Source organism: Ceratotherium simum, chromosome 3, assembly GCF_057802395.1.
Source record: "Ceratotherium simum simum isolate JZ-2026a chromosome 3, ASM5780239v1, whole genome shotgun sequence".
Classification (NCBI taxonomy): domain Eukaryota; kingdom Metazoa; phylum Chordata; class Mammalia; order Perissodactyla; family Rhinocerotidae; genus Ceratotherium; species Ceratotherium simum.
In genome coordinates, this window is record NC_141902.1 from 77578819 (window position 1) to 77603820 (window position 25002).

General features: G+C 50.8%; 1 protein-coding gene across 1 annotated transcript in view; it reads left to right on the forward strand.

The window, feature by feature from the left end:
* Nucleotides 1–24723, forward strand: part of OTUD7A (OTU deubiquitinase 7A) — a 394020-nt gene extending 369297 nt beyond the window's left edge. The window contains 5 exon segments of the mRNA XM_087428823.1: nucleotides 20226–20340; nucleotides 20508–20592; nucleotides 22961–23719; nucleotides 23722–23827; nucleotides 23830–24723. Coding sequence (XP_087284949.1) covers nucleotides 20226–20340; nucleotides 20508–20592; nucleotides 22961–23719; nucleotides 23722–23827; nucleotides 23830–24392 — 1628 coding nt within the window. The 3' untranslated portion in view covers nucleotides 24393–24723.
* Nucleotides 24724–25002: the final 279 nt, after the last annotated feature.

Consider the following 25002-nt stretch of genomic DNA (forward strand, 5'->3'; position numbering starts at 1 on the left):
ATGCCTCAGCTGTGCCCTAGGCAGGAGAGACTCACACAGGGCACTTGACCAACCAAGGGCACAAGTGGGGCTTGAATCCCCGTGTCCTGACTCCTACCTGGGACTTCTTCAACATCTGTTGGAAATTTAAGAAAAAAAGAAGAAGAAATAAAATGACTACTGGACCCTTCATAGGAGGTAGAAGGGGAAATGCCCGCTCACTGGTGAGAGGCAAAAGTGTGTTCCTGCCACCACCTCTTGGTCCCCAGGAGAAGGCTGACAGGAGAGAGACGGCCTGGGGCTCCCCCAGTCTCCTGCACCTTCCCCTCCCTGCCATCACGCCCATCTCCTCCCGCAGCCTGGACCCACACCCAGGAGCAGAGAGGTTCCCTCTCACACGACGTGTGGCTGCTGAGCAGAGGCCAGCTTGAGCCAGAGGCATCAGCAAGGGTCAGTGCGAAGGCCTGGCCCCGGCCCCCTCTCCCACAGGTAGGCCACACTAATGTGCCTCTTTGGAGCTCCTTTCTCCCTGTCCTGATAGCCTCCCTGACTAGACTGTTGTGACCAATAAATGAGATATTTGATTGCTCCAGGGCAACTCAGAGAGTCAGCATAAACTATCACTCAACACATTTGGGTGAGCATTGACCGTGCAGGCACTAGGTGGGTGGTGCAAAGATCAGGCAGCACCCGCCCACAGAGCGCAAGCCATCACATGGAGAGGAGCCTCGAGACCAAGAGGACTCAGAGGGGAGAGCTGAAGGTGCCGCCCAAGGAGGTGGCGTTTCACAGCACAGACCCACACAGTAAGCCCAGTGGAGCCCTCGGGGCCCAGATGTGCACTGGCTGGTCCTGGCTCTGGGAGAAGCCCCTTCAGCCCCACGGGGGAGGCCCAGGTGTTCAGAACCTCGAAGGAGCTGACGTGTGCCCTGGGAGGCTGGGGATAAGAAGGCATCGCTAATTGGAGAGAGAAGGGGAGGGCATTTCGAGTATATGGAGCCCGGGAGTCCATTCAGACATCAGAACATCTGGGTTCAGATTATCCAGTCTGGACATTTCTGGGTCAGCTCATCACCATCACCTTCTTGACCAACAGATGCTTGGTTCAGATCTGTTAGTAGCTTACTAAGTGTTATGTGAGCTCCCTGGCCCCTCAGGGGCCAAATGCTTATACAGGGGGATTCTGGGACCCCTTATAACCAGTGGTGGAGTCTTCAAAAAGTAACATTCTGGGGTCGGCATGGTGGCATAGTGGTTATGTTCACACCCTCTCCTTCAGGGGTTCGCAGGTTTGGATCCCGGGCACAGACCTACGTACCGCTTATCGATCCATGCTGTGGCAGGCATCCCACCTATAAAGTACAGGAAGATGGGCACGGATGTTAGCCCAGGGCCAATCTTCCTCAGCAAAAAGAGGAGGATTGGGGGGCCGGCCCTGTGGCATAGCGGTAAGTGTACACGCTCCGCTGCGGCGGCCCGGGGTTTGGATCCCAGGCACACACCAACACACTGCTTGTCAGGCCATGCAGTGGTGGCATCCCATATAAAGTAGAGGAAGATGGGCACAGATGTTAGCCCAGGGCCAGTCTTCCTCAGCAAAAAAAAGAGGAGGATTGGCATGGATGTTAGCTCCGGGCTGATCTTCACGTAAAAAACAACAAAGAGGAGGCTTGGCAACAGATGTTAACTCAGGGCTAATCTTCCTTACCAAAAACAAAGTAGTATTCTGCGAGCTCTAGTAGATCCAGGCCCCAGCAGATATTTGGAATGTGGCTAATCCTCACAACTCCATTCCAGGAAATGAGGGGTCTTCTCACTGGATGGTCCAGCAGAGCAAAGGGCAGGCCTGCCAGTTACACGGTAGAGGGTACAAAAGCCTAGCAGGGTGCCAGGCAGTCCAGGTCTGGGTCTGGGGGACAAGCAGCTGGCTCCTGGTCAGGGGGACAGGCTATGGGGCGTTCCAGCTCTCCCTTGTATACCCCATGTGGGCCTGAGCTGCAGGAACATTCATTCAACAAATATTAACTGAGAAAGTACTTATATGACAGCACAATTCCAGGCACTTGTGACTGTGACAGTTAAATGGGGTAAGCTGGTGTGCTGAGTCCCTGGGGTTGGATTCCCTCCTTCCCAGGGGCAGGCCCCAGTGGCAGCCAGGCCTCAAACATGGGTCCGAGCAGAGTGAGCCTCACTAGGTGACCTGGGTTCCTGCTGAGATGGCTCAGAAGTGGGCACTGCAAGCTCCAGTGCCAGGTGCCCCAAACTCAAGGACTGGTGTCCCCAGCCTCGAGGCCTCTGGGAGGAGGGTCCCAGGAGGGTGCCAGTGGGGCTCTTTGTCATGCCCTCAGTGCCCCATCATGCCACGCAGGATGCTGGAGCAAGAGAACAAAGTCCCAGCCTGTGCCCCTAAGTCACACAGCATCTCAATGAGGAGAAGAATGTGAAAACCGCAGTAACACCGCAGTTTCCAGGATGGGACCAGGCCTCCAAAATCAAGACAAGAGACTCTCAGACCACAGTGGGGCTCCAGGCTCAGGAGCAAGCTGCCCAGGCTGCAGAGCCTGATGGGAGGCGGGAGACGTGAGACCAGGAACACAAAGCTTCAGGACACCTGCTGGTCTCCCACCACCTAGTGTGGCTGTCACACAGCCACCATGGTGCCCTGCCCCATGCAAAGGACACTTTGTGGAGAGCGCCCCCCAGGCCTCCAAGCACCCCAGGACAGAAGCCAATAAATACAGTCATCACAGGCCCCACAGAGAGCAGTCACCTTGTCCTTGATCTCAGGAACGGTGTTGTAGGAGCCTCGGAACGAGATAAGAATGTATCCTAGGCTGGGACATGGGGCTTCCTTCTTCCCATCACCCCGTTCCTCCTTCTCCTTGGCCCAGTGTCTCTCATCCAAGCTCTTGAAGGCTTAAGAATACATGAGGCGTTCTTTAAACCTCTCATCTAAGCGCCTTCCCCTGCTTTGAAACAACCTTCTGAAAGAACCCACTGTTCTCTTCTAGCTCTTTCTGCCTCAGCCCAGCACTCCGCACCAGCTGCTGAGGTTGGCCATCTTCGAAAGCAGGAGCCCTCCTGTGCCCTACAGGCCAGGACTGCACATGGGGAGAGGGGAGGGCTTGTGGTGAGAAGGTTGGATGCTGCAGGGATTAGTCAGGTGTGGGCAAGCTGAGTGTGCAAGGCTTTGCCAATTCATTTTAGGACTTTTTAAATAAAAATTATGCATGTTTTCTTGGTAGGTTCCACAGATAATGGTCACCCTCTTTCTCCAGAGGAGGATGTTAGTCCTTTGCTCCCAGGACACCCTGGGCCCTGGTCCTCCAGCTTCAGGAAGGCCTCCGCATGGGCCTCCCTGCCACCATGTCTTCAAAAGGCCCCCAGGGGGCGCTCTGTAAAACTCAGATCTGGGGGTCCTCTCAGAACCTGGCTCAGCGCTGTCATGTTTGCCGCTGCATAAATGTGTGAGCTATGAAAAAGCAAATTGATTAACAGGAGTGTAGTTGTTCATCAAAACACAGAACCTTAGAAAGAACTTTTTTTTTTTTTGTGAGGAAGATCAGCCCTGAGCTAACATCCATGCCACTCCTCCTCTCTTTGCTGAGGAAGATTGGCCCAGAGCTAACATCCGTGCCGATCTTCCTCCACTTTATGTGGGACGCCGCCCCAGCACGGCCTGACAAGCAGCGCGTCAGTGAGTCAGATCCAAACCCGGGCCGTCAGCAGCGGAGCGTGCACACTTAACCACTACACCACGGGGCCGCCCCAGAAAGAACTTTTTTTTTTTTTTTTTAAAGATTTTATTTATTTATTTTTTTCCCCCCAAAGCCCCAGTAGATAGTTGTATGTCACAGCTGCACATCCTTCTAGTTGCTGTATGTGGGACGCGGCCCAAGCATAGCCGGAGAAGTGGCGTGTCGGTGCGCGCCCGGGATCCGAACCCGGGCCGCCAGCAGCAGAGCGCGAGCACTTAACCGCTAAGCCACAGGGCCGGCCCCCAGAAAGAACTTTTAAATCAGCTAGCCCCTCCCTTTTGTGACAAACATTTCGTAACGTACTCTTTGTTATTCCTGAAATGAAAATGGTGGATAATATTACCTATTTTGGAATAAAATCAATTTAATACCCTAACATAAGGGAACTAAAGGAAAGTAACCTATAGTCTGCATTTCAGTCTGTAAATGTTCCATCACAACCACACCATGAGACTCAGCAAAGCAGGCACACACCCACACCTGTGTGTAGAATCACCACGCCTGCCTCGTTACACAGGCAGGGGTACAGGTGTGCTGAGCTGGGGCCTCAGGTACCTCAGGAGGCTCTGCAGGCATCAACAGGATTCTCCAAAGTGATAACTAACTCTCAGTAAAGTTCCAGTCAAGCCAAGTGACGCCTTGCCCGTCTACACAGCAGCTGCTCCCCCATGACCTTTGGTGGCTCTAGAGCGGTGCAGACCCATGCAGTGTGTGGACGGCAGCTGCAGGCTCAGCCAGCAGGTTGCAGTGGGCAGGGCCGGGTGCAGGGGTCTGGCTGGGTCTGCACCCCACGGTCACACTAATGCTTGTGTGTGCTTCCTCTGCACAGGCGCTCTTCTTGGTCCTTTCCAGGGGCACCTATTGAACCCTCCCTGTTTTCTGTCCCCACTTGACAGAGGAGGAAACCAAGGAAAGAGGGGCCATCCCTACGGAATGGTGCAGCCAGGGAAGGGTTGCTGGGACAGGTTGGTGGGGTGGATGGTGGGGCTTCCAAAAAAGGAGACTTGACTGAAGAGGGTGGTGATCGGGGAGCATGCATCTCCCAGAGAGGAGGTACAGGAAGTGGTCCCCCAAGTCAAGGCTTGCTTGGGATAAACCAGCATCTCGCACCTGGTGACTCAGGGACCCTCAGGACTGGAAAAAGTGGGAGGGTGCTCTGCTTCATGAAAGATGTTTATGCCCCTTGTTTCTATCCTTTTTTTTAAAATCAATATATAAGGTAATTATTTAAACAGTTTTTTCCTCCTAAATTTTCCTCCTATTTGATGCACAGCTCACAGTTAAGGTAAATGTCAATCTATATTTTATTATTCCTCAAACCAAGAATAATGTAACATTTCATTTCCAATCTATTTGACAACAAACCATGCTTTTTCATACATTATTGATTTATAATAATCAGCACCCATCTTTTGTTAAGTAGAAATGTGTCTTAACATGTTATGAATATTATTAAATATTCCATTTAAATGAATTTTAATAATACAATTTTGTTAATATAGTGATCTAAAATAAAGTGATTTTAGGGGGCTGGCCCAGTGGCGCAGCGGTTAAGTGCACACGCTCCGCTGCGGTGGCCCAGGGTTCAGATCCCAGGCGTGCACCAACGCACAGCTTGTCAAGCTATGCTGTGGCGGCATTCCATATAAAGTGGAGGAAGATGGGCACGGATGTTAGCCCAGGGCCAGTCTTCCTCAGCAAAAAGAGGAGGATTGGCGACATATGTTAGTTCAGGGCTAATCTTCCTCACAAAAATAAAAAATAAAAAAATAAAAAATAAAATAAAGTGATTTTAACTCAAAATCACTTTGTTATCATATTCCCATCAAATTGGCCCATCTGTGTACCTGTGTGAATACAATACAGTAATGGAGAAAATACATAACAATGCCTGTTATGGAACATTGTGGTAAGAATCAGATAAGTTTGGGCCAGCCCTGTGGCCTAGTGGTTAATTTCAGCGCGATCTGCTTTGGTGTCCCAGGCTCGGTTCCTGGGCATGCACCTACATCACTCATCGGCGGCCATGCTGTGGGGGTGACCCACATACAATATAGAGGAAGATTGGCAACAGCTGTTAGCGCAGGGTGAAGCTTGCTCAGCAAAAAAAATTAAAAAAAAAAAAGAATCAGGTAAGTTCATGTGGGCAAGAAGGCTTTAGAAACCAGAAAGTGCCTAAAAAACCCAAATTACTTCCATTGTCTTTGCAATTAGTCTCCCTTCTTTTCAGCTACTTTCTAAGTTTGCAGACTGCCACTGAAAGATAAGCTCAAGATGGGAGTGAAGAGCCAGCTCTGGCTTCCCCGGGGGTCTGCAGCCAGCCTCATTGGACCACATTCCCTTACTGCTCGACCCAGAGCTCCCGGAGGGCAGCCCCCTGAGGAGTGGGCCCTGCACCTGCAAAGGCTCCTCCCTATGGGGTAAGAGGAAGAGTCTCTGGGGTGGGGGGCATCCAGACTTTTAGCTCAGATACCTGCACCCCAAAAGCTGGGGATTAGATGAGGGCTGTCACTTTTTTTTTTTTTTGATGAGGAAGATTAGCCCTGAACTAACATCCATTGCCAATCCTCCTTTTTGCTGAGGAAGATTGGCCCTGGGCTAACATCTGTGCCCATCTTTCTCTACATTATATGTGGGACGCCTGCCACAGCATGGCTTGATAAGTAGTGCGTAGGTCCACACCCGGGATCTGAACCTGCGAACCCTGGGTTGCTGAAGCAGAGAATGTGAACCTAACTGCTGCACCACCAGGCTGGCCCCGAAGGCTGTCATTTTTGACATTGTTGGTTCTTGACCCACGAACCTTGAAAAGGGCCACCTTGAAAAGATGGCCAGGAGCTATGGGCAGGACCGCAAGGCTGTGAGCTCTATCCTCAGCTTGCAGGGGGATGAGAGATGAGAGAGCTGGGTCTTGCTGATTAAATGCCCAAAAGAGTATTTATTCACCAGACATCTGCCTATTGGTTCATGCACCACCCCAGGGACCATCAGCTCAGGGCCCCGAAGCACAGTTCCAAAGAGATGCCGGCTGTGGTCACCTATGTGGAAAGAACTAGCTGAGGGTCTCTCACTAGTAACCCCGAGAACCTGGAGCGACAGAAAGCAGGAGTGTGCCTGAATGCCAGCCTCCCCCTGATGAGTACTGCCCCTCCCTTCCTGAGCTCTGCAGCAGGTACAGACACCTGGCTCCTCTTCGCCCCCATGACTCCCCAAGATGTCCATGCCGCAGGAAAAACTGCCCCAGGAGCACACTAGCCACCATCTCCGCCCACTCCTGAATGGGCCCCAGCCCCATCTCTGCATGACGTGTGGGTCTCTCCATCAGGCTGCACCAGGCTCCTTGTGGACCTACAGGCTACTGATGTGTGGTGCTGGAGCGCGACATGGCCGTACATCAACCCCTTCAGAAGAGGGGAGAGAGGCAAAGCACAGGGCACCTGTCCTGTCCCCCTGGACGTGGGGAGCGAGCCTCTGGGTCAGCCAGCATGACAGCCTGGCTCTGCTCTCTGAGAAGACCCCCTTGTCATCGTACCCCAGGGCTATGTTTGATGCATGTACGAGGACACCCTGTCAGCACTCACTTTGGGTATGCATTCGGAGCCCAACGACTGCCTTAGGGACTGAACTTCATTAACCTGAGTGTTTGTTTGGCAGTACAATTCCCTTAACTCTGGTCTGTATTTTTTCCAGTTTTGTGAGTCCATTCGAGCTGCTATAACAAAACACCAGAGACTGGGTGGCTTAAACAACAGATCTTAAACGGCAGAGCTAGTGTCTGGTGAGAGCACTCTTCCTGGTTTGCAGATGGCCACCCCCTCATGTGCTCACATGGTGGAGAGAGAGAGAGAGTAAGCTCTCTCCTGTCTCTTATAAGGGCATTCATCTCCTCATCTCCTAAAACCATCACCCTGGGCATTAGGCATCAACATATGAACTTGGGAGGGACACAAACATTCAGACCAAAGCAGGATTATTCTGTAGACTGTTAACCAAGCCAAAGAGCACATCTACATATGAACTTTAAGCTGGAGAATTTGTGTCTGCCACCTGTGGCCTTGCTGCTCTGCCCAGCCCCTTCCTCAGGGGGCTGGCCTCTTCCTTGAGTGCAGGATACCACCACCATCTGACACGGCCCCTTTTATTCCTAAGGGAAGCTGTATAGGAGAGGCCCAGGACCCCCAGGCAGAGGCAAGTCCACATCTACCCCCTCATCCTCTTGCCTTGCAACAGGCCACCTTCAGCATGAGCTCATCTTTCTTGTAACTCATGACTGGGAAGCCACAAGCAGTAGCCGACACGTACAACCACCTGCATTTGTCCTATTTTCCTAGCCCTGCAGACTTGGTAGGCAGGGCTCTGTGTCCACAGAAACAACAGGTGACCATTTGCCTGAACCTTTGGGTCTTGCTTCACAGAGGCACAGACTTCCCGCCCCAGAGCAATGGAATTCGCACTCCGTGTCCCTCCTCCCTCCACATGCCACATTGTAGGAACCAGATTCCATGTCAGGAGGATTTGGGCTGTAAGTAAGAGAAGACAACTCAAAATGACACAAAGAATAAGGGGGTTTGTAGTCTCTCATAGAGAGAAATCTGGTGGTCGGCAGTTGGTTAATTCAGGGGCTTGACACTGTCAAAAGCCTGGGCCCTTTCTGTCTGTCCACTTTCCTCAGCTGGCCGCCTCTTGTCCTGTAGGTGTCCCTCATTGGTCAGGATGGTGGTGGTAGCTCCAAGCATCATATCCTCACATAAAACATGAAGAGGTCGGAAGAAAGACTGGCCCTTCCTTGGGTTCCTTTTTCCCAGGAGTTCTCCAGCTGACTTTGTCTTACATCTCGCTGATAGATTTTGTCACAGGCTTTGCCTCAGAAGTCATAGGCAAGAGGAAAATGAGTCAACTGTGAATGCCTTAGAGCCACCCTGACCTACCCTCATGGCCCAGAGTGAGGGGTCTACTAGTGAGGAGGCAGGGTGGGCGGCCAGTGGCGACTGCTACCCGGCCCCCCGGTCCTCAACAATTCCTGCCTCTCCCAAGACATTTTCCAGAGGCCTCTCCAGAGCAAAATCCTCTTAGAAGGGGTATTTATCACACCGTGCTATTTCACCTTTTCCAAAGTTCCCCGTATGTGATCTCCTTTGACCTTCACAAAACCCCGAGGTTTAGTGAAAGTGGGGCAGAGGTCATCCCAAGTTCTGCTCCTTCTCTTGTCCTCCCCACACTCCACAGTCATGGGGCTGCCGCCTGAACCCCATTCCTGTGCTCATTTCTGCTACACCTCACAGGCTTTTTTACACTGGGATTGGCAGATGGGCTTCAGAGAGACACTGACCCAGCTGAAATTCTTGGCAGAATTGTGAATGTGCATATAAGAGAGAAGTGCTCAGTAAATCAAAAAGTTAATATATATATGTGTGTGTATACATATATATAATTATATGTGTATGGGGGTATATTTATAAATGTTGCACACATACCTGAACCACTTTAACTGAAAGCACACATGGACCTTTATTCCTCAGTTGTATGCTCAGGGGTGAGGGACAGAGACTCTGAAACCTGACGGCCTGAGTTAAAATCCTGGCTTGGGGGGCCAGCCTGGTGGTGCAGCAGTTAAGCGGGCGTGCTCTGCTTCGCTGGCCCGGGGTTTGCAGGTTCGGATCCTGGGCGCGCACCGTCACACGGCTTGTCATGCCATGCTTTGGCAGCGTCCCATATAAAGTAGAGGAAGATGGGCATGGATGTTAGCCCAGGGCCAGTCTTCCTCAGCAAAAAAGAGAAGGATTGGCATCGGATGTTAGCTCAGGGCTGATCTTCCTCACAAAAAAAAAAAAAAAATCCTGGCTTGGTAACTAAGTGTCTGGACAACTTTGGACAGGACAGTTAGCACCTCTGGGCTGCCATTTCCTCTTCTGTCAGGTGAAGAGAATGACAGTGGAGACTCCACAGGCAGCTGGGGATTGTGTGAGTCGACTCCGTGTAGAGTGTGCATGTAGTAAGCACTGGACACCTTTCTGTTGTCACCTGGAGGAGGCGTCTTTCTAGTTGTTGGTTTTTGCAGAAATCATTCCTCTAATGCTCCCACCTCCGTTTCACTTTGGGTTTCTTTCAAACGGAGCAAAGCCCTGAGCATGTGCAAAGCAGTCTCCATGGAGACTCTCCCAGCTTTCATGGTGAACATGTCCAGTCTTTCTTGGCTGCCTCCTGCATGCAGTGGTGTACCAGCGTGCATCAGTTGGGAGTGTCCAATACCAGGGCAGACAATAAGGGGGAGCATTGTCCAGAGAGGATTTTAAAGCAACAATAAAATCAATTCAAAGTCGGTCTGCTTTGTATCATCACTGTGCCCTGCAAGTCTAAATAATATTGGTGATAAAACCCTGCCACTGGGGCAGGCTGTCCCCACTGCCCCACCCTTGATCTACCAGTGCCTCGTACCTACACCTAGTTCCACTTGCCCTCTAAGGAATCCACTTGATTTTCATAGAAAGCACAACTCGCCTTCATGGGTTTAATGTGCTAAGTACTTGAATTAGCTTAATGACAGCAGCAGTGCAACCATGCTAGACAGGAGGGGACAGGCACAGCATGGCACCCTCACAGTGCATCCAGCATTGATTGCCATGGGCCTGAGCAGGTGACCCCCTGGAGCAGCACCCCCAGCCCAGCCTCCTTAGGGATCCCTGGGCAGCACCATCTATGTCCAGAGGAAATGGACAGCTTCTGATAACGTGAGGTCCACCGAGAGAATTTCCTCTGGGAACATTTTTCTGGGGAAAAAGTCTGTGGGAAAGAAAGCATTGCCAAATCAGAACCCAGTGGACAGTCTGGAACATGAGGTCCCGGGCAGCATCTCAAGCAGGAACTAGCCACTCCCCTTGCAATAGTGGGGGGTAAAGGGCTGCCATTGCTGCCTCAAGGTTTCATGAAGCAAACCCTCATTAAACAAGTCTGATTTTTCTCAGAGGCACAAGGATGCAAAGTCCTTGCCCAACCAAGGAGTCTACATCAGGCTAAGCAGACACTGGTGCCAGAGCCACGGCTGCCATGTGGGGTGGGAGCAGAGAGAAAAGGGGGACAACAAAGACTGCCTTTCGGAGGGTTCATGGTCTTCACTGGCCAGATCCTGAACGTCCTGAAGCCCGATGTCCTGTCTTTCTCCTCTCTGTGTCTCCAGCACCAAGACACCTGGGAGACATGTAATAAATGTTGAATGAATGAATGAGATTAGATGCTCCCAGTATACTAATTTCAGATAATTCAGAGAAAGGCAGTGTGACATAGCAGTGGAAGAAAAAAAAACTGCACATTGTGAAATAAGGCAGACTTGTGTTTAAATCACAACCCAACTGTGTCTTGGGCAAGTGACTTATGTACCAGAGCCTTCATTTCCTCTTCTGCAGAGTGGGAACAAGAATCCTGTAACTGGTGTAGGAATTCTAAGTGATGAATATAGAGCTCCTAACACAGTACCTAGTACAGACGGAGGGTTAGTTACATGGATCAATGGAACAGACAGAGAACCCAGAAATAACCCCACACAAATACACTCAGCTGACTTTGACAAAGAAGCAATTCAATGGAGGATGGATAGTCTTTTCAACAAATGATGATGAAGCAATTGGACATCCATAGGCAAAAAAAAGAAGCATCTATACCTAAACCTCATTTATACAAAAATAATTAACTCAAAATTAATCATAGAATAAACGTAAAATGGGCAGCTACGGACTAGGTCTAGATGAAGAGCTCTTAGACATGGTACAAGAGCATGATCCAAACAGAAAAAATAGATAAATTGGACCTCTGCTCTTAAAAAAAAAAAAGAAAGAAAGAAAAAGAAAAGACAAGCTATAGACTGGAGAAAATATTTGAAAACCACATATCAACAAAGGACTTGTATCTAAATTATACAAAGAATTCTCAAAACTCAACAGTAAAGAAAACCCAAACAATCCAAATAGAAAATGGGAAAAGACATGGACAGATATTTTAACAAAGAGGAGATACAGATGGCAGATAAGCACATGAAAAGATGGTCAACATTAGAACCACAATGAAATATCACCACATACCTGTCAGAATGACTTAGATCTTAAAAAATGACAACACCAAATGCTGGAAAGGATGCAATGTAACTGGATCGCTCATTTATTGCTGGTGAGAATGTAAAATGGTACAGCCACTCTGGAAAACAGTTTGGCAGCTTCTTATAAAACTAAACATCACTTACCATGCCCCAGAAATTGTACTCCTGGGTATTTATCCCAGAGAAATGAAAAGTTATATTCACACCAAAGCCTGTACATAAACGTTTATAGCTGCTTTATTTGTAACAGCCAAAAACCAGGAACAACCCAAATGTCTTTCCCGAGTGAATGGTTCAACAAACTGTGGTACATCTATACTATGGAACCCTGCTCAGCAATAAAAGGAATGAATATGGCACATGCAATTACTTGGGTGGATCTCAAGGGAATTATGCTGAATGAAGAAAGCCAATCCCAAAAGATTGCATACTGTATGGTTCCAGTTATGTAGCATCCTTGAAATGACAAAATTACAGAGATGGAGAACAGATTAGTGGTTCTGCTAGTCAGGGCTCTCCAGAGAAACTGAACCAATAGGCTACATATAGATATATATAAGAGGAGATTTATTATAGGAATTGGTTCACATAATTATGGATGCTGAGAAGTCCCACCATCTGCCATCTGCAAGCTGAAGAAAGAGGAAAGCTGGTGATGTAATTCAGTCTGAGTCCAAAAGCCTAGAACTAGGAGTGACAATGTCCAAGTGCAGGAGAAGATGGATGTCCCAGCTCAAGGAAAGAGAGCAAAGTCCTCCTTCCTCCTCCTTTTTGTTCTGTTTGAGCCCGAGACAGATTGGATGATGCCTGCCCACATTGATGAGGGTGATCTGCTTTACTCAGTCTACCAATTCAAATGCTAATCTCTTCTGGAAACGCCTCACAGACACACCCAGAAATAATGTTTACCAGCTATCTGGACATCCCTTAACCCAGGCAAGTTGACACATAAAATTAACCATCACAGTGGTGGAGAGGGATTAGAGACAGGGAGAGTGCGCTGGAGGGTGGTGGGCAGGTTTATGAAAGGGTGGAACAAGGGACCCTTGGGATGATGTAACTGTTCTGCATCTTGATTGAGGGGATTGCACAAATCCACAAGTGATAAAATTGCATAGAACTAAATACACACACACACACACACACACACACACACACACACAGAGCTGACTGCATGGAAAACCTTTATAACCTGAATACAGTTAGTGGAGTATACCAAGGTCTATGTCCTGGCTGTGACACTCTACTCCAGTTATGTAAGATGTTAGCATTGGGGAGATGGGTACACAAGATCTCTCTGCATTATTTCTTACAACTGCATGTGACTATAATTATCTCACAATGGCAAGCTCAATAGTTTAAAATGTGGTCTCAGAATATGATAAACAGGTATTGCCTAGCAAGAATATTAACAACTTAAAATCATTTAAAAACCTAACTTACCATTTCTCCTAACTTCTTAAAATATGGATTTGGGGGCAGTGATTTGGATAATCCAATGTTTTTTATGGATCTTCTCTAAGAACCAGCTTTTGGTTTCATTGATTTTTGTCTACTATTTTGTTTTCAGTTTCATTGATTTCTGCTTTTATCTTTATTATTTCCCGCCTTCTCTCTTTGCTTGCTTTAATTGGCTATTCTTTTTCTAGTTTCTTAAGGCATAAATTTAGAGTATAAATTTGGAACCTTTCTTCTTATCTATTTTGGCATTTTAATGCTATAAAATTTCCCCTAAGCACTGACAAACTTTTTATGATTTCTATTCTTTTAAATTTGCTAACGTTGGCTAAGAATATGTCCTATCTTGGTGAATAGTTCATGTGTATTTGAAAAGAATGTGTGTTCTGCTCTTGCTGGGTTCTATAAATGTCAATGACTTCACGTTCTCTGGTGATGTAGTTCAGGTGTTCTATATCCTTGCTGATTCTGTTTCTACTTGTTCTGTCAATTACTAAAAGTGGCAAAGTCTGCAACCATAATGGATTTGTCTATTTCTCCTTTCATTTTTGTTAGTATTTGCTTCATGTACACTGAAGCTCGTTTGTTAGGAGCATGCACACATGTAGGATTGTAATGTCCTCTTGGAGAATTAACCCCTATATATTATGTTGTGTTCCTCTATATCTTTGGTAGCAGTCGTTGTTATGGAGTCTACTTTGTCTGACATTAATATAGCCACTCCAGCTTTCTTTTTATTAGTGAATATTTTGTAATCTATCTGTGTCTTTATATTTAAAATGAATTTCTTGTAATCATTATATACTTGAGTTTTGCTTTTACATCTAATCTGACAATTTTGTCTTTTAATTGGTATGTTTTGACCATTTACATTTAATGTATTAATGGTATGGTTAGATTGAAATCTGTCTTCTTGCTAGCTCTTTTCTACTTGTTCCATCTATTCTTTGTTCCTTTTTTCTCTTTTGCTGTCTTCTTTTGGGGTAATTGAGCTTTTACATAGTTCCATTTTTTCTCCACTATTGACTTATTATTATACCTCTATTTTTAATTTGTAGTGATTTCCCCTAGGGTTTACAGTAAACATCTTTAATTAATAATATTCTATTTTCAAATAATATTCTACTTCATATGTTGTATAAAGATCTAATGACAATGTATTCCCAATCCCTCCCTCCCTCCTTTGTGCTATTATTATCAAGCATTTTACTTTTACATATGCTATAAACACAAAATACACTGCTGCTCTCTTTGCCTTAGACAGTCAGTTATCTCTTTAAGTAATTAAAAGGAAGAATGAATTTTATTTTCACATTCGTTTATTCCATTTCCATCACTTTTCATTTCTTTGTATAAATCCAAGTTTCTACTGGTAGCATATTCCTTCCCCTTAAAGAATTTCCTTTAACATTTCCTAGTGCAGGTCTGTAGACAATGAGTTTTCTCTTTTGTGTGTGTGTGTGTGTGTGTGTGTGTGTGTGTGTGTGTGTGTGTTTGAGAAAGTCTTTATGTCTCCTTCATGTTTCAGAGATATTTTTGCTGGGTATAGAATTCTGGATTAGCAGTTTTTTCTTTCAGCACTGTAAAGACGTCACTCCATTGTCTTCTGGCTTACCTGTTTTATCATGAAAAGTCTGCCACATTCTTGTCTTTGTTTCTCTGTATATAATGTGTCTTTTTCCTCTGGCTGCCTTCAAGAGTTTCTCTTTATCTTTGGTTTTTAGCAGTTTGAATATGCTATGTACAGTCATGTGTTGCTTAACAACAAGGATATATTCTGAGAAATGCATTGTTAGGTGATTTCGTCTTTGTACAAACATCATAGAGTACTTACACAAACCTAAATGGTATAGCCTACTACACACCTAGGCTATATGGTTCTAATCTTATGGGACCACCAATGTATATGTGGTCCATCATTGACCTAAACCTCATTATACAGCACATGACTGTGTAGGGATTTGTTGTTGTTGTTTCTCCTGCTTGGTTTTTTCTTAGCTTCTTGGATCTGTGGTGGGGTTTGTCATTCATTTTGAAAATATTTAAGTAAATAATGTCAGCCATTATTTACTTAAATATCCTTTTGTTTTGTTCTCTCTCTCTTTTCCTTCTGGAATTACACTTACACATATCTTAGGCTGTCTGATATTGCCCCATAACTCTTGGGTGTTCTGTTCTGCTCCATCCACACTCTTTTTTCTCTTTGTGTTTCAATTTGGGAAATTTCTATTGACCTACCTTGAGGTTCACAGATTTTTTCCTCAGCTGTGTAAAGTCTACAGATCAGGCCCTCAAAGTCATTCTTTATCTGTATTGTTTTTTCATTTCTAGCATTTCCATTTGACTCTTTCTTTTAGATTTCTTCTCTCTGCTGACATTAACCATCAAATCCTGCATGGTATCTACCTTTTCTATTACAGTCTTCAACTTATTAATCAGTTATTTTAAATTCCACATCTGATAGCTTCAACACCTGTGTCATATCTGAGTCTTGTTCTGTCAACTGCTTTGTCTCTTGTCAGTGTTAGTTTTTTCTTGTCTTTTCTTATTCTGAAAGTTTTTTGTTGAAGGCAGCCATCTTGAGTAGTACATCGTTTTGATTCCTGGAACTAAGCATGCCTTCCTTTTTGCCAGGTCTTTGGTATGGGGTTTGGATCAGTCTAGTTGGGACTTGAGCTGGGCTTTGATTTTGTTGCTGCTCTGGTTACCCTTAGTGCACTCAACCTTCACATTCCTCTAGTCGTATCTTTGCGTTTATGGTGGGCTGGTTTTTCTCACTGTCTGCTACACCCCTTGTGCTGCACCTTGGCGAAGTTCTCTCTCCAAACTCTTGTCCCCTTTCTAGCAGTAGCCTGCTGTGACTCACAGCTTGCTAGCCTGGGTGTGGGAGGGGGAGCCGGGAAGGGTAATGTTTCTATTATTCTGATTAAGCCTCTGTCTTAGGCAGACACTGTGTCCCTGGACCTGAGGGGAGGGGGTGACCTCCCCCAGCTGTCGTTCTGGGCTCAGCACATATTCCCGCCCCTCCCCCAGGGGAAAAGAAGTTTATTCCCTATTTCCTCCCCCTACCCCAGCCTTTATTGGAGAAAGACTCCAGTGCCCTAAGGCCACAGTGTGTGTTGCCCTGCCCTCTGCAATTTCTTCCTTACTATAGATGGGAAAGATCTGTGCAGATACTTCCTCAGAGTTCTTGCCAGTCTTTTTGTGAGCACCAGGTTAGGTCCCGTGGAAGAGGGCCTGCAAGTGCATGTGAATTTCCCTTATATCTGTGGGCCCCAGAGTTCTATATTCTTTCGTAGGCTATACCCTTCTTTTACCAGTTTGTTAATTGTAGCTGAATTCTTCTTAGTGGGGTCCCACTGGGGCTGCCCCATTAAGCTCATGTCATCTCTCCTCAAGCACCTGTATTTCGTTAGATTTTTGGCTAGCCAGTTGCCCTGTGACTTCAGCTCTCTGATGGGTTAAAGGACAGTTGTGAATCTGCAGTTTGTCTGGCTTATTGTTGTTATAATGGGACGCTGCTCTCCCAGCTTTTTACATCCCAAACAGAAACCAGAAGTCTCCATTCTTTCCTGGAAAATAAGTACTGAAAGGCTAGTTTGAGATGGTGCCTATAAGTTTCTAGGTTAAAAGATAAGAGAGAGCTTTTTCAAAGAGGAAAAAAAAAAAAAGTTTGCAGGCTTATTTTGAAAAGCATTTGCTGTTCTTGACATGTGCCACCAGAGGGCAAGCGGCCACATCACTACACCTCTCACTGGGGGAGGCACGTTTCCAACAGGGAAAAGTAAATGTGTCAACTGAGAGGCAGAGGCGTCCACAGTAACTGATGCTCACAGGAGGACCTGTTCTCAAGGTCTCCCTGGCCTGTGCAGCTATGGGTCAGGCTCTTGGGCCCTGCGGCCCCAGCCCTCACTCACGGGCCACAGCTGTCCCCTCTGCAGACAGCATGCCTTCCTTCAGCCCCCAGAGCCTCTCAGTTCCTGGCCTTCACCCCACCAAGATCCAGGCTGCGAGCCTGCCAGGCCCCTGCTGGGTCGTCAAGCTCTAGCTCCTTCAGGTGGTTCCATTCTTCCCTCAGTGGAGCGGGGACAGTCCAGGGAGTCAGTTCCAGCCAGCTGTTGAGGGTAGGAATCCAGGAGCCCTGTGGAAAGGAGGTAAGGCTGAGGGGGCATGGGGCTTTCCTACTTTAGTTGGCTTATCTGAAACAAATAAACAAAAATCATAGTGGTTTAACACAACAGAAGTTTGGTTCTCACGCAAATAAAGTCTAAAACAGGCGTTCCTGATTGGCAGGCAGATCCTCTCCAAGTGGGGAGTCAGGAGCCCCCTGCTGTGGTCTTGTGGCCCCGCCATCTTCAGCAGGCACCATGATGGGGAGAGGTGTGGGGGAGGAGTCCCGCCTACCCCCAACCACATCACCTAGCACTTCTCACAGCGCTTCTGCTCACATCCCACATCCCACCGGTGCAACTAGGCACCTGTTCCCTCCTAATGCTGGGGGCTAGGAAATGTTCCTGGAGCTGGGCAGATGCCTCCCCACAGCATCCCTCTAGGAAGGGGAAGGGAGTGGACAGCCAGACCCGAAATTGCTCAAGTTGCACCCACAGAAACTGCTTCTAACAGATTATTGTTCTAGAACAATAGTTTCCTGACTTGCCTGACTTTAAGAACCATGGGGGATGCTTATTTAAAATATAGTCCTTGGGTCCTTTTCCTGGACACTCTGGCTTGGCCATCTGTGTGGGGGCCTGGAATTGGCACTTTTACCAAGCACTCCAGGGAGGTGAGCTGCCCTAGCAGTGTCTATGGAGGGAGCCTCTACTGCCCCGCCCCCACCCTATGGGTAGGAAACCGGGCCAACCCTCTCTCTGTTGGCGCGGTGACTCATGGAACTAGGGGACAGGCTCCCGCGCATAGCCCAAAGGAAGCCTGTCCTGAGCCAGCCCTGCAGCCCTCCCTGGGTGTGTCTACCCTGCAGCTCAGCCATGGAAGGATGGCCTGTGTGTCATGGCCACATCAAGGCAGAACCCAGCGGCTTTCAGCCAAGGCAGACAGAGCTGCCCCTGACCTCCCAAACCAGAGCACAGTGCCGCCCAGTCCCCAGCCAGATTAAAAATGAAAGACTTGGAGCAATGCTGTGTTTCCCTTTTATGGGAGGAGGGGGGATTATTTGTGCCCACATTTTCTCTTCAGCAACACTAGAGGGCAGCATTGAATCAATTTTTCCAACTTATTAGAAAATCAACTATTAATGGCATTAAATCTTAGATTTTATTATTTGCCTTTTTGTTCTTGCCATGACACCCTGGCCATGAATCATGGGGAAATGACACCCAGCTTATGGCCAGCACCTGGAGGTGGCGGAGAGAGGAGGAGGCAGACCCAGAATAGGAGCAAGGCCCCCAGCAGAGTGGAGTGGCACCTGGGGGCTCACTGCCCCTAAAGACAGGGCTCTTGGTGCCAGAGGAAAGCAGCCTGCGAGAGGCACCGCGTGCCTCCATCAGGGCCAGGCACCATCTGGCCAGCAGGGTGGGAGCAGCAGAGAGGCACTCCTGTTGTGTGCGGTGATTTGCATTGGAGTGGGGCAAGGAATGGGCCTGAAACAGGGGCCCTCCTGCCCCACAACTGTCAGCTCTCAGCCCACTTCCCCATCTATAAGGGAAGCCCACCACATCTGCTTCCCAGGCTGGTGGGACCACAGAGTCAAGAGCCCCTGGTGGAGGCCCCAGCAGAGTCTGAGTGTAACTCCCTGCCCTGCACTCATGTGTGGCCGTCCCCAGCGTTTGGGTGGCCGGGTCCCCATGCAGCACTCCTTTCTCTCCCCACCAGCCAGCCACGGGCAGGACGCCAGGAAGCTGGGCTCCAGCAAACAAAGCCGCTGGCCTGGCCAGAGCTCCTGGCTATGCTGCCCTGCTGGGGTGTGACTCTGAGTGGGGCCTGCAGGGGGGCTAAGTGGGCCCCCACAGGGAGACTGCTGCTCAGAAGGCAGAATTGGGGACACTGCCTCCCCTTCTTCCTGCTCCTCCTCCCTGACAACAGGAGTCGGCTGTGTCAAAAAGGGAGCTGTTCTCCCTGGGTCCTGCAGCAGCTCAGAAACTCCTAGCAGATCCCAGACAAGCCTGTAAACACCCCGCTCAGCCCCAGCCTTTCTGGGGTGGGCCAGGACTGCCCCCCGGGGCTGTGTTTCACTCAGGAGGGTTTGTGATGAGTCAGTACCTCCATGAAATGAGGGGCTTGTCTCTCCCCTCTGCAATCTCCACCTACATGTTTCCTCCTCACAGGCTTTCCTGCCCACCCTACAAAGGCATCCACCCTTCCCCTGAGCCAGGGCACTTATCACTACCTGACATGATGAGGTGCTTGCTACCTGCTTATCCCATCCCAGCAGAGAATGTGAGCCCCCCGTGGGCAGGCGCCAGAGGTCCATGGTCCTCCACTAATACAGACTTGTGGAATGAAACCACAAATAAGCAGATGACAGGCAGCCCTCAGTCCCTCACCTGCACACTCAGCCCTGCTGTGGGAGGAGAGGGGAGGGCCTGGCCCCAGGCCACCCAAGAGGTGACCTTGCACAGTGTGCTGAGCCCAGTGGGTCCTTCCTCAGAAATAACAGAAGCAGTAATAGCTTTTTTGTCTGCTGCCCATAGGGGTACCTGCGTTCTAAGGGACCCAAATCTTTCACAGAGTCCAAGTGATGTCTCCAACTGTTCTTCAATGCCCACAATAAATATATTTTTTAAACTATCAGTAGTGTTTTGAAACCTATGGTCTTAATGCTCCTGCTGGCACAGATGTTCTGTGTATGTATCTCCATTCGGATTCCTCAATCACGAGACACCTGGTCTTGGAATTCTCTTTCCTGTCCTCCTGGGGGGTGCAGGGTCTTTGAGCCTCCCAGCCCGCTGGTGGGCCACCTGGCACCGCGTGTCTCTCTTCTGTTCCAGCCGTGATCCCCCTGACCGATTCAGAGCACAAGCTGCTGCCTCTGCACTTTGCGGTGGACCCTGGGAAGGACTGGGAGTGGGGGAAGGACGACAACGATAACGCCCGGCTGGCCCAGTAAGACCCTCCCTGTGCCCCCTCCCCCAGCGTCCTACAGGCCCGGCTGTGGTTGGCTTTCTGGGGAGGGGCTGGGACGCCCCTGCTCCTGGGACAGCTGCTTGCCTGCGGGCAGGCGGGCGCGGGCCAGCTGGGGCGCGTTTCACTTGGTGTTCCTCTCTCGCCAGCCTGATCCTGTCACTAGAAGCCAAGCTGAACCTTCTGCACAGTTATATGAATGTGACGTGGATCCGGATCCCCTCCGAGACCAGGGTGAGCCAGGCGTGCGCCGGAACCCGACGTGGGGCGTGGCGGCTCACTCGGCGCCCGCCGGGCGGGCTGAGGTCCATCCTCCCAAACACTCTGCCGCGCCCGCAGCCCGGGGGGGCCCCCATGCCCGCGCCCCAGCCGTGCACGCGGCCTGGCCACCCTGGCTCTGGCTTGAAGCAGCTCGGGTTTCCCTGGTGTCTGTGTGCGCGCTTGCATGCCTGCTGCGTGCGTGTGTGCTTGCGTGTCTGTACATAGGCGCGCTCCAGCTAGGGGATTTTTGGGTCCCCTTATTTTCTCCAGAAGGAGAGGAATAAACACACCCACTCAGAATAACAAACCGTAGGCAAGTCACAACATAAAACTCTCTCTGCGGAGATCGGAACACGATGTGCAGCCGTGGAGCGGAATTAATTATAAACTCTGTGTGGGTCCTTGCAAAAGCCAGGGAACCGAGAGCGTATTCCTCAGCGCCCCCTCCTTCCCGAAAGGCATAAGGACACCTCCCCCAGGGAGGGTCTGTGCCGTCTCAGCTTCCAGATGCTGAGAAGGATCACTCTAAGTATCTGCCTGATTCATGTTTCTGTGATCTCAGTAGTGAACTCCCAGGCAAAGAGATTTATTTTTTTAAAAAATGTTTACAAATGATTGGTCCTCCTCAGACATCAGCTTACTCAGCCATGAAGTATTGGCAGAAGGCATATTAAAGGAGTGATGTGAGGAGAGCAACAGGGTGGTGCCTGGCACACAATCAGGACCCACAACACAAGGGCACTGCTCTGAGTGCTCTCATGCTTCTGCCTGGACTTATATTTACTCTTCATAGGGCTGCACCAGGCAGGCAGTGACACTCCATTTTACTGATGGCACAAGTGACAGTCCTCGGTGTCAGACTGGCTCCCAAGTCCTGCCTCTAAACCTCCACATTGACCTGCCTGAACTGCCTGGAGCATGCCACCATGCTGCTGGGGTGGGAAGGCAGCAGCTCTAGGTCTAGAATCAGGAGGCTCTTGGGCTAGGACACAGCTCTGCCTTGCAATGAGCAGGACCCCATGCCAGCCCTTGGTGGCCTCCACATCAGATGCAGGGCCCTGAGCAGACAACCCTGGCAAGAGCCCTTCCAGCTGGAGAGCACTGGAGCCAGGCCTCTGCACTGTCTCTAACAGGCAGCACCAAGCACACCTCCCTTCCCTGAGCCAAATCCCTGAACATCTGCCCTCTCATGTTCCTAACTGGTTTCAGATCTCTAGCTCCTTCCAGACCCAGGACAAGGTGGGAAGGGGAAGAAAGGAATTTCAGACTGTAAGGTGGTGAGGGCTGGTTCTACCCACCCTTGCTTCTGGATGACCTGGTTGCAGGAGTTTCACCCCTCTCTGGGACCTGCCTGGGGAGGGGGGCCCAAAAATAAAGTTGGGGAACAATGGGTCTTCCCCCTGGGCTCCTCCTCTAAAGGCCAGGAAAGCCCGGTCAGGCATGAGCACCAGTTCCTGCCAGACCCAGCTGCTGGGTGAGGTCCCAGTGATGCTCTGTCAGAATTCTCTCTCCTCCCCCAGGAAGGAACCTCCTCAGAGCAGCAGTAGGTGTCGTCCACCCTCTGCACCCTCTCGTCTCCTTTCTCAGCTCTCCACCTAGCCCTGCACTGACCCTGGCCATGTTCCAGTATGGCCTTGCCCTGCTGACTAGCTGACAGTGGGCCTTTGCCACAGTGTTCACAGACATGCTCCCACAGTCCTCCCCACCGCCCAATTCAGGAGGCCTTCTCTGGGAATGGTAACATCTTTCCTGCTGAGCTCAGGTCCTATTTCAGAATTCTTCTCCATTTTGGAATCCACACGGCCAATGTGAGAAAGGAACCCCTAGAGTAAAGTCCGTGGTCGTCACTGAATCGAGGAGGTGTTTGTTCCAAGACCCAAATAATGACGTTCTGAGGGCAAAGTGTCTACCCCCTGCTTGGAGTGAATAGGTGAGATACCTTTGTAGGAGAGACACCCGACAGGTGCAGGTGAAGTGTCATGCTCACCTGAAAGCCTCTGCCTCTATGAAGAGGCCAGCCTGGAACCTGTGTCTGGTCAGGCAGCAGCCTCGCTGGGGACGGAAGGCCAGAGTCTGGACATGGTAATTCTAAAATGAGCGGAGACTCGGGGGCTCAAAGCCAGGTGGGTATCTGTACCTTGCCCATACTCCCTGTCTCAGGGTTCCAGTCTGCCAGCAACCTGAGTTCACCAAAAAGGCAATCAGGACTGAGATGATGAGGCCTGAGGGCCCCAACCTAGCAACACGTGGGGGGATGGGAGATAGGGTGTTTCATCGGTCTCGTGTAGGGCCAGCTCTTCTCTTACGTCCTTTGTTTCCCGCCCTTGCTCTCCCCCTACAGGCCCCTCTGGCGCAGCCGGAGTCCCCAACAGCCTCCGCGGGGGAGGACGTGCAGTCCCTGGCCGACTCGCTGGACTCGGACCGCGACTCGGTGTGCAGCAATTCCAACAGCAATAATGGCAAGAACGGGAAAGACAAGGAGAAGGAGAAGCAGCGCAAGGAGAAGGACAAGACCCGCGCGGACTCCGTGGCCAACAAGCTGGGCAGCTTCAGCAAGACGCTGGGCATCAAGCTGAAGAAAAACATGGGCGGCCTCGGCGGCCTGGTGCACGGCAAGATGGGCCGCGCCAACTCCGCCAACGGCAAGAACGGCGATGGGCCCGAGCGCGGCAAAGAGAAGAAGGCCAAGTCGCGCAAGGGCAGCAAGGAGGAGTCGGGCGCGTCGGCGAGCACGTCGCCCTCGGAAAAGACCACGCCGTCGCCCACGGACAAGGCGGCGGGAGCGTCGCCGGCCGACAAGGGCGGCGGGCCGCGGAGCGACGCCTGGAAGTACAGCACGGACGTCAAGCTGAGCCTCAACATCCTGCGCGCCGCCATGCAGGGCGAGCGCAAGTTCATCTTCGCCGGCCTGCTGCTCACCAGCCACCGGCACCAGTTCCACGAGGAGATGATCGGTTACTACCTGACCAGCGCGCAGGAGCGCTTCAGCGCGGAGCAGGAGCAGCGGCGCCGCGATGCCGCCGCCGCCTCCACGGCCAAGCGGCCGCCGCGCAGGCCGGAGGCCGAGGGCGCGCCGGGCCCCGAGCGCGCCTCGCCGGGGCCCCGCCGGCCGGACCGCCCACGCAGCTGGTGCTCAAGCTCAAGGAGCGCCCGAGCCCGGGGCCGGCGGCGGGCACGCGGGCAGCGCGGGCGGCGGCGGGCGGCGCGGCCTCCCGGGCCCCAGCGGCGGCGCGCGGCGCGCGGGCCAAAGCGGACCGGTCCCCGGCCGCAGCCCACCGGCGCCGGCGCGCCAGAGCGTCATCCACGTGCAGGCGGCGGGCGCTCGGGACGAGGCGTGCGCGCCGGCCGTGGGCGCGCTGCGGCCGTGCGCCACGTACCCGCAGCAGAACCGCTCCCTGTCGTCGCAGAGCTACAGCCCAGCGCGCGCCGCCGCCCTGCGCACCGTCAACACGGTCGAGTCGCTGGCGCGTGCCGTCCCGGGCGCCCTGCCCGGCGCGGCGGCGGCGGGGGCGGCGGGAGCGGCCGACCACAAGTCGCAGACCTACAGTAACGGCTTCGGCGCCGCGCGCGACGGCCTGGAGTTCGCCGACGCCGACGCGCCGGCCGCGCGCTCGAACGGTGAGTGCGGCCGCGGCGGCCCGGGCCCGGCGCAGCGGCGCTGCCAGCGCGAGAACTGCGCGTTCTACGGGCGCGCCGAGACCGAGCACTACTGCTCGTACTGCTACCGCGAGGAGCTGCGGCGGCGGCGCGAGGCGCGCGGGGCCCGGCCCTGAGCGCGCCGCGCGCGAGCTTTTACCATAAAGGATTTCTTTTCCATTCTGTCGGTGTCTTTTTTACATGCCCTGGTCAACCGGAAGGCCGGCGACTCCTCTGTCAGTGCTGTGTACGTGTTTGGTCAAACGTTCCTAATGGTGCCTGAACCTACACTGACGCCACTCAGGTAGTAGACGGATAGGAAACAAGTCATACTGTTGGAAGTGGGTGTGCTAGCTAGCATCTGCCTCGTACCTGTGGAAACTCAATAGCCATTGCAAGAGTATTTTTGTTCCTCAATAAGAGAAATAAAGAAATTTGCAGCCCTTTGTTTTTAGAAGGGAGTGTTTTACATGCTTTTTCTTTCCTTCTTTTATTTAATTTTGCTGCTTTTCCCTAATCTAGCGACTGACCTCTTCCATTTAGCGGTCACATGTGTGCAATCGGTACCACCCAGAGTTTAGAAGCAAACGCGGCCCCGAATGCGGTGGCGGCTCTGCTGCGGGCCCCCACCTGCTTCCCCTCCCCAGTCTTTGGAGGAGAGGACGCACTCTGCCGACTGCTGACGCCCTGGTGGTCACTGTGGCCTTTTAGGAATACACAGCTCGAGCTCATGAGCAAAACCTTCTC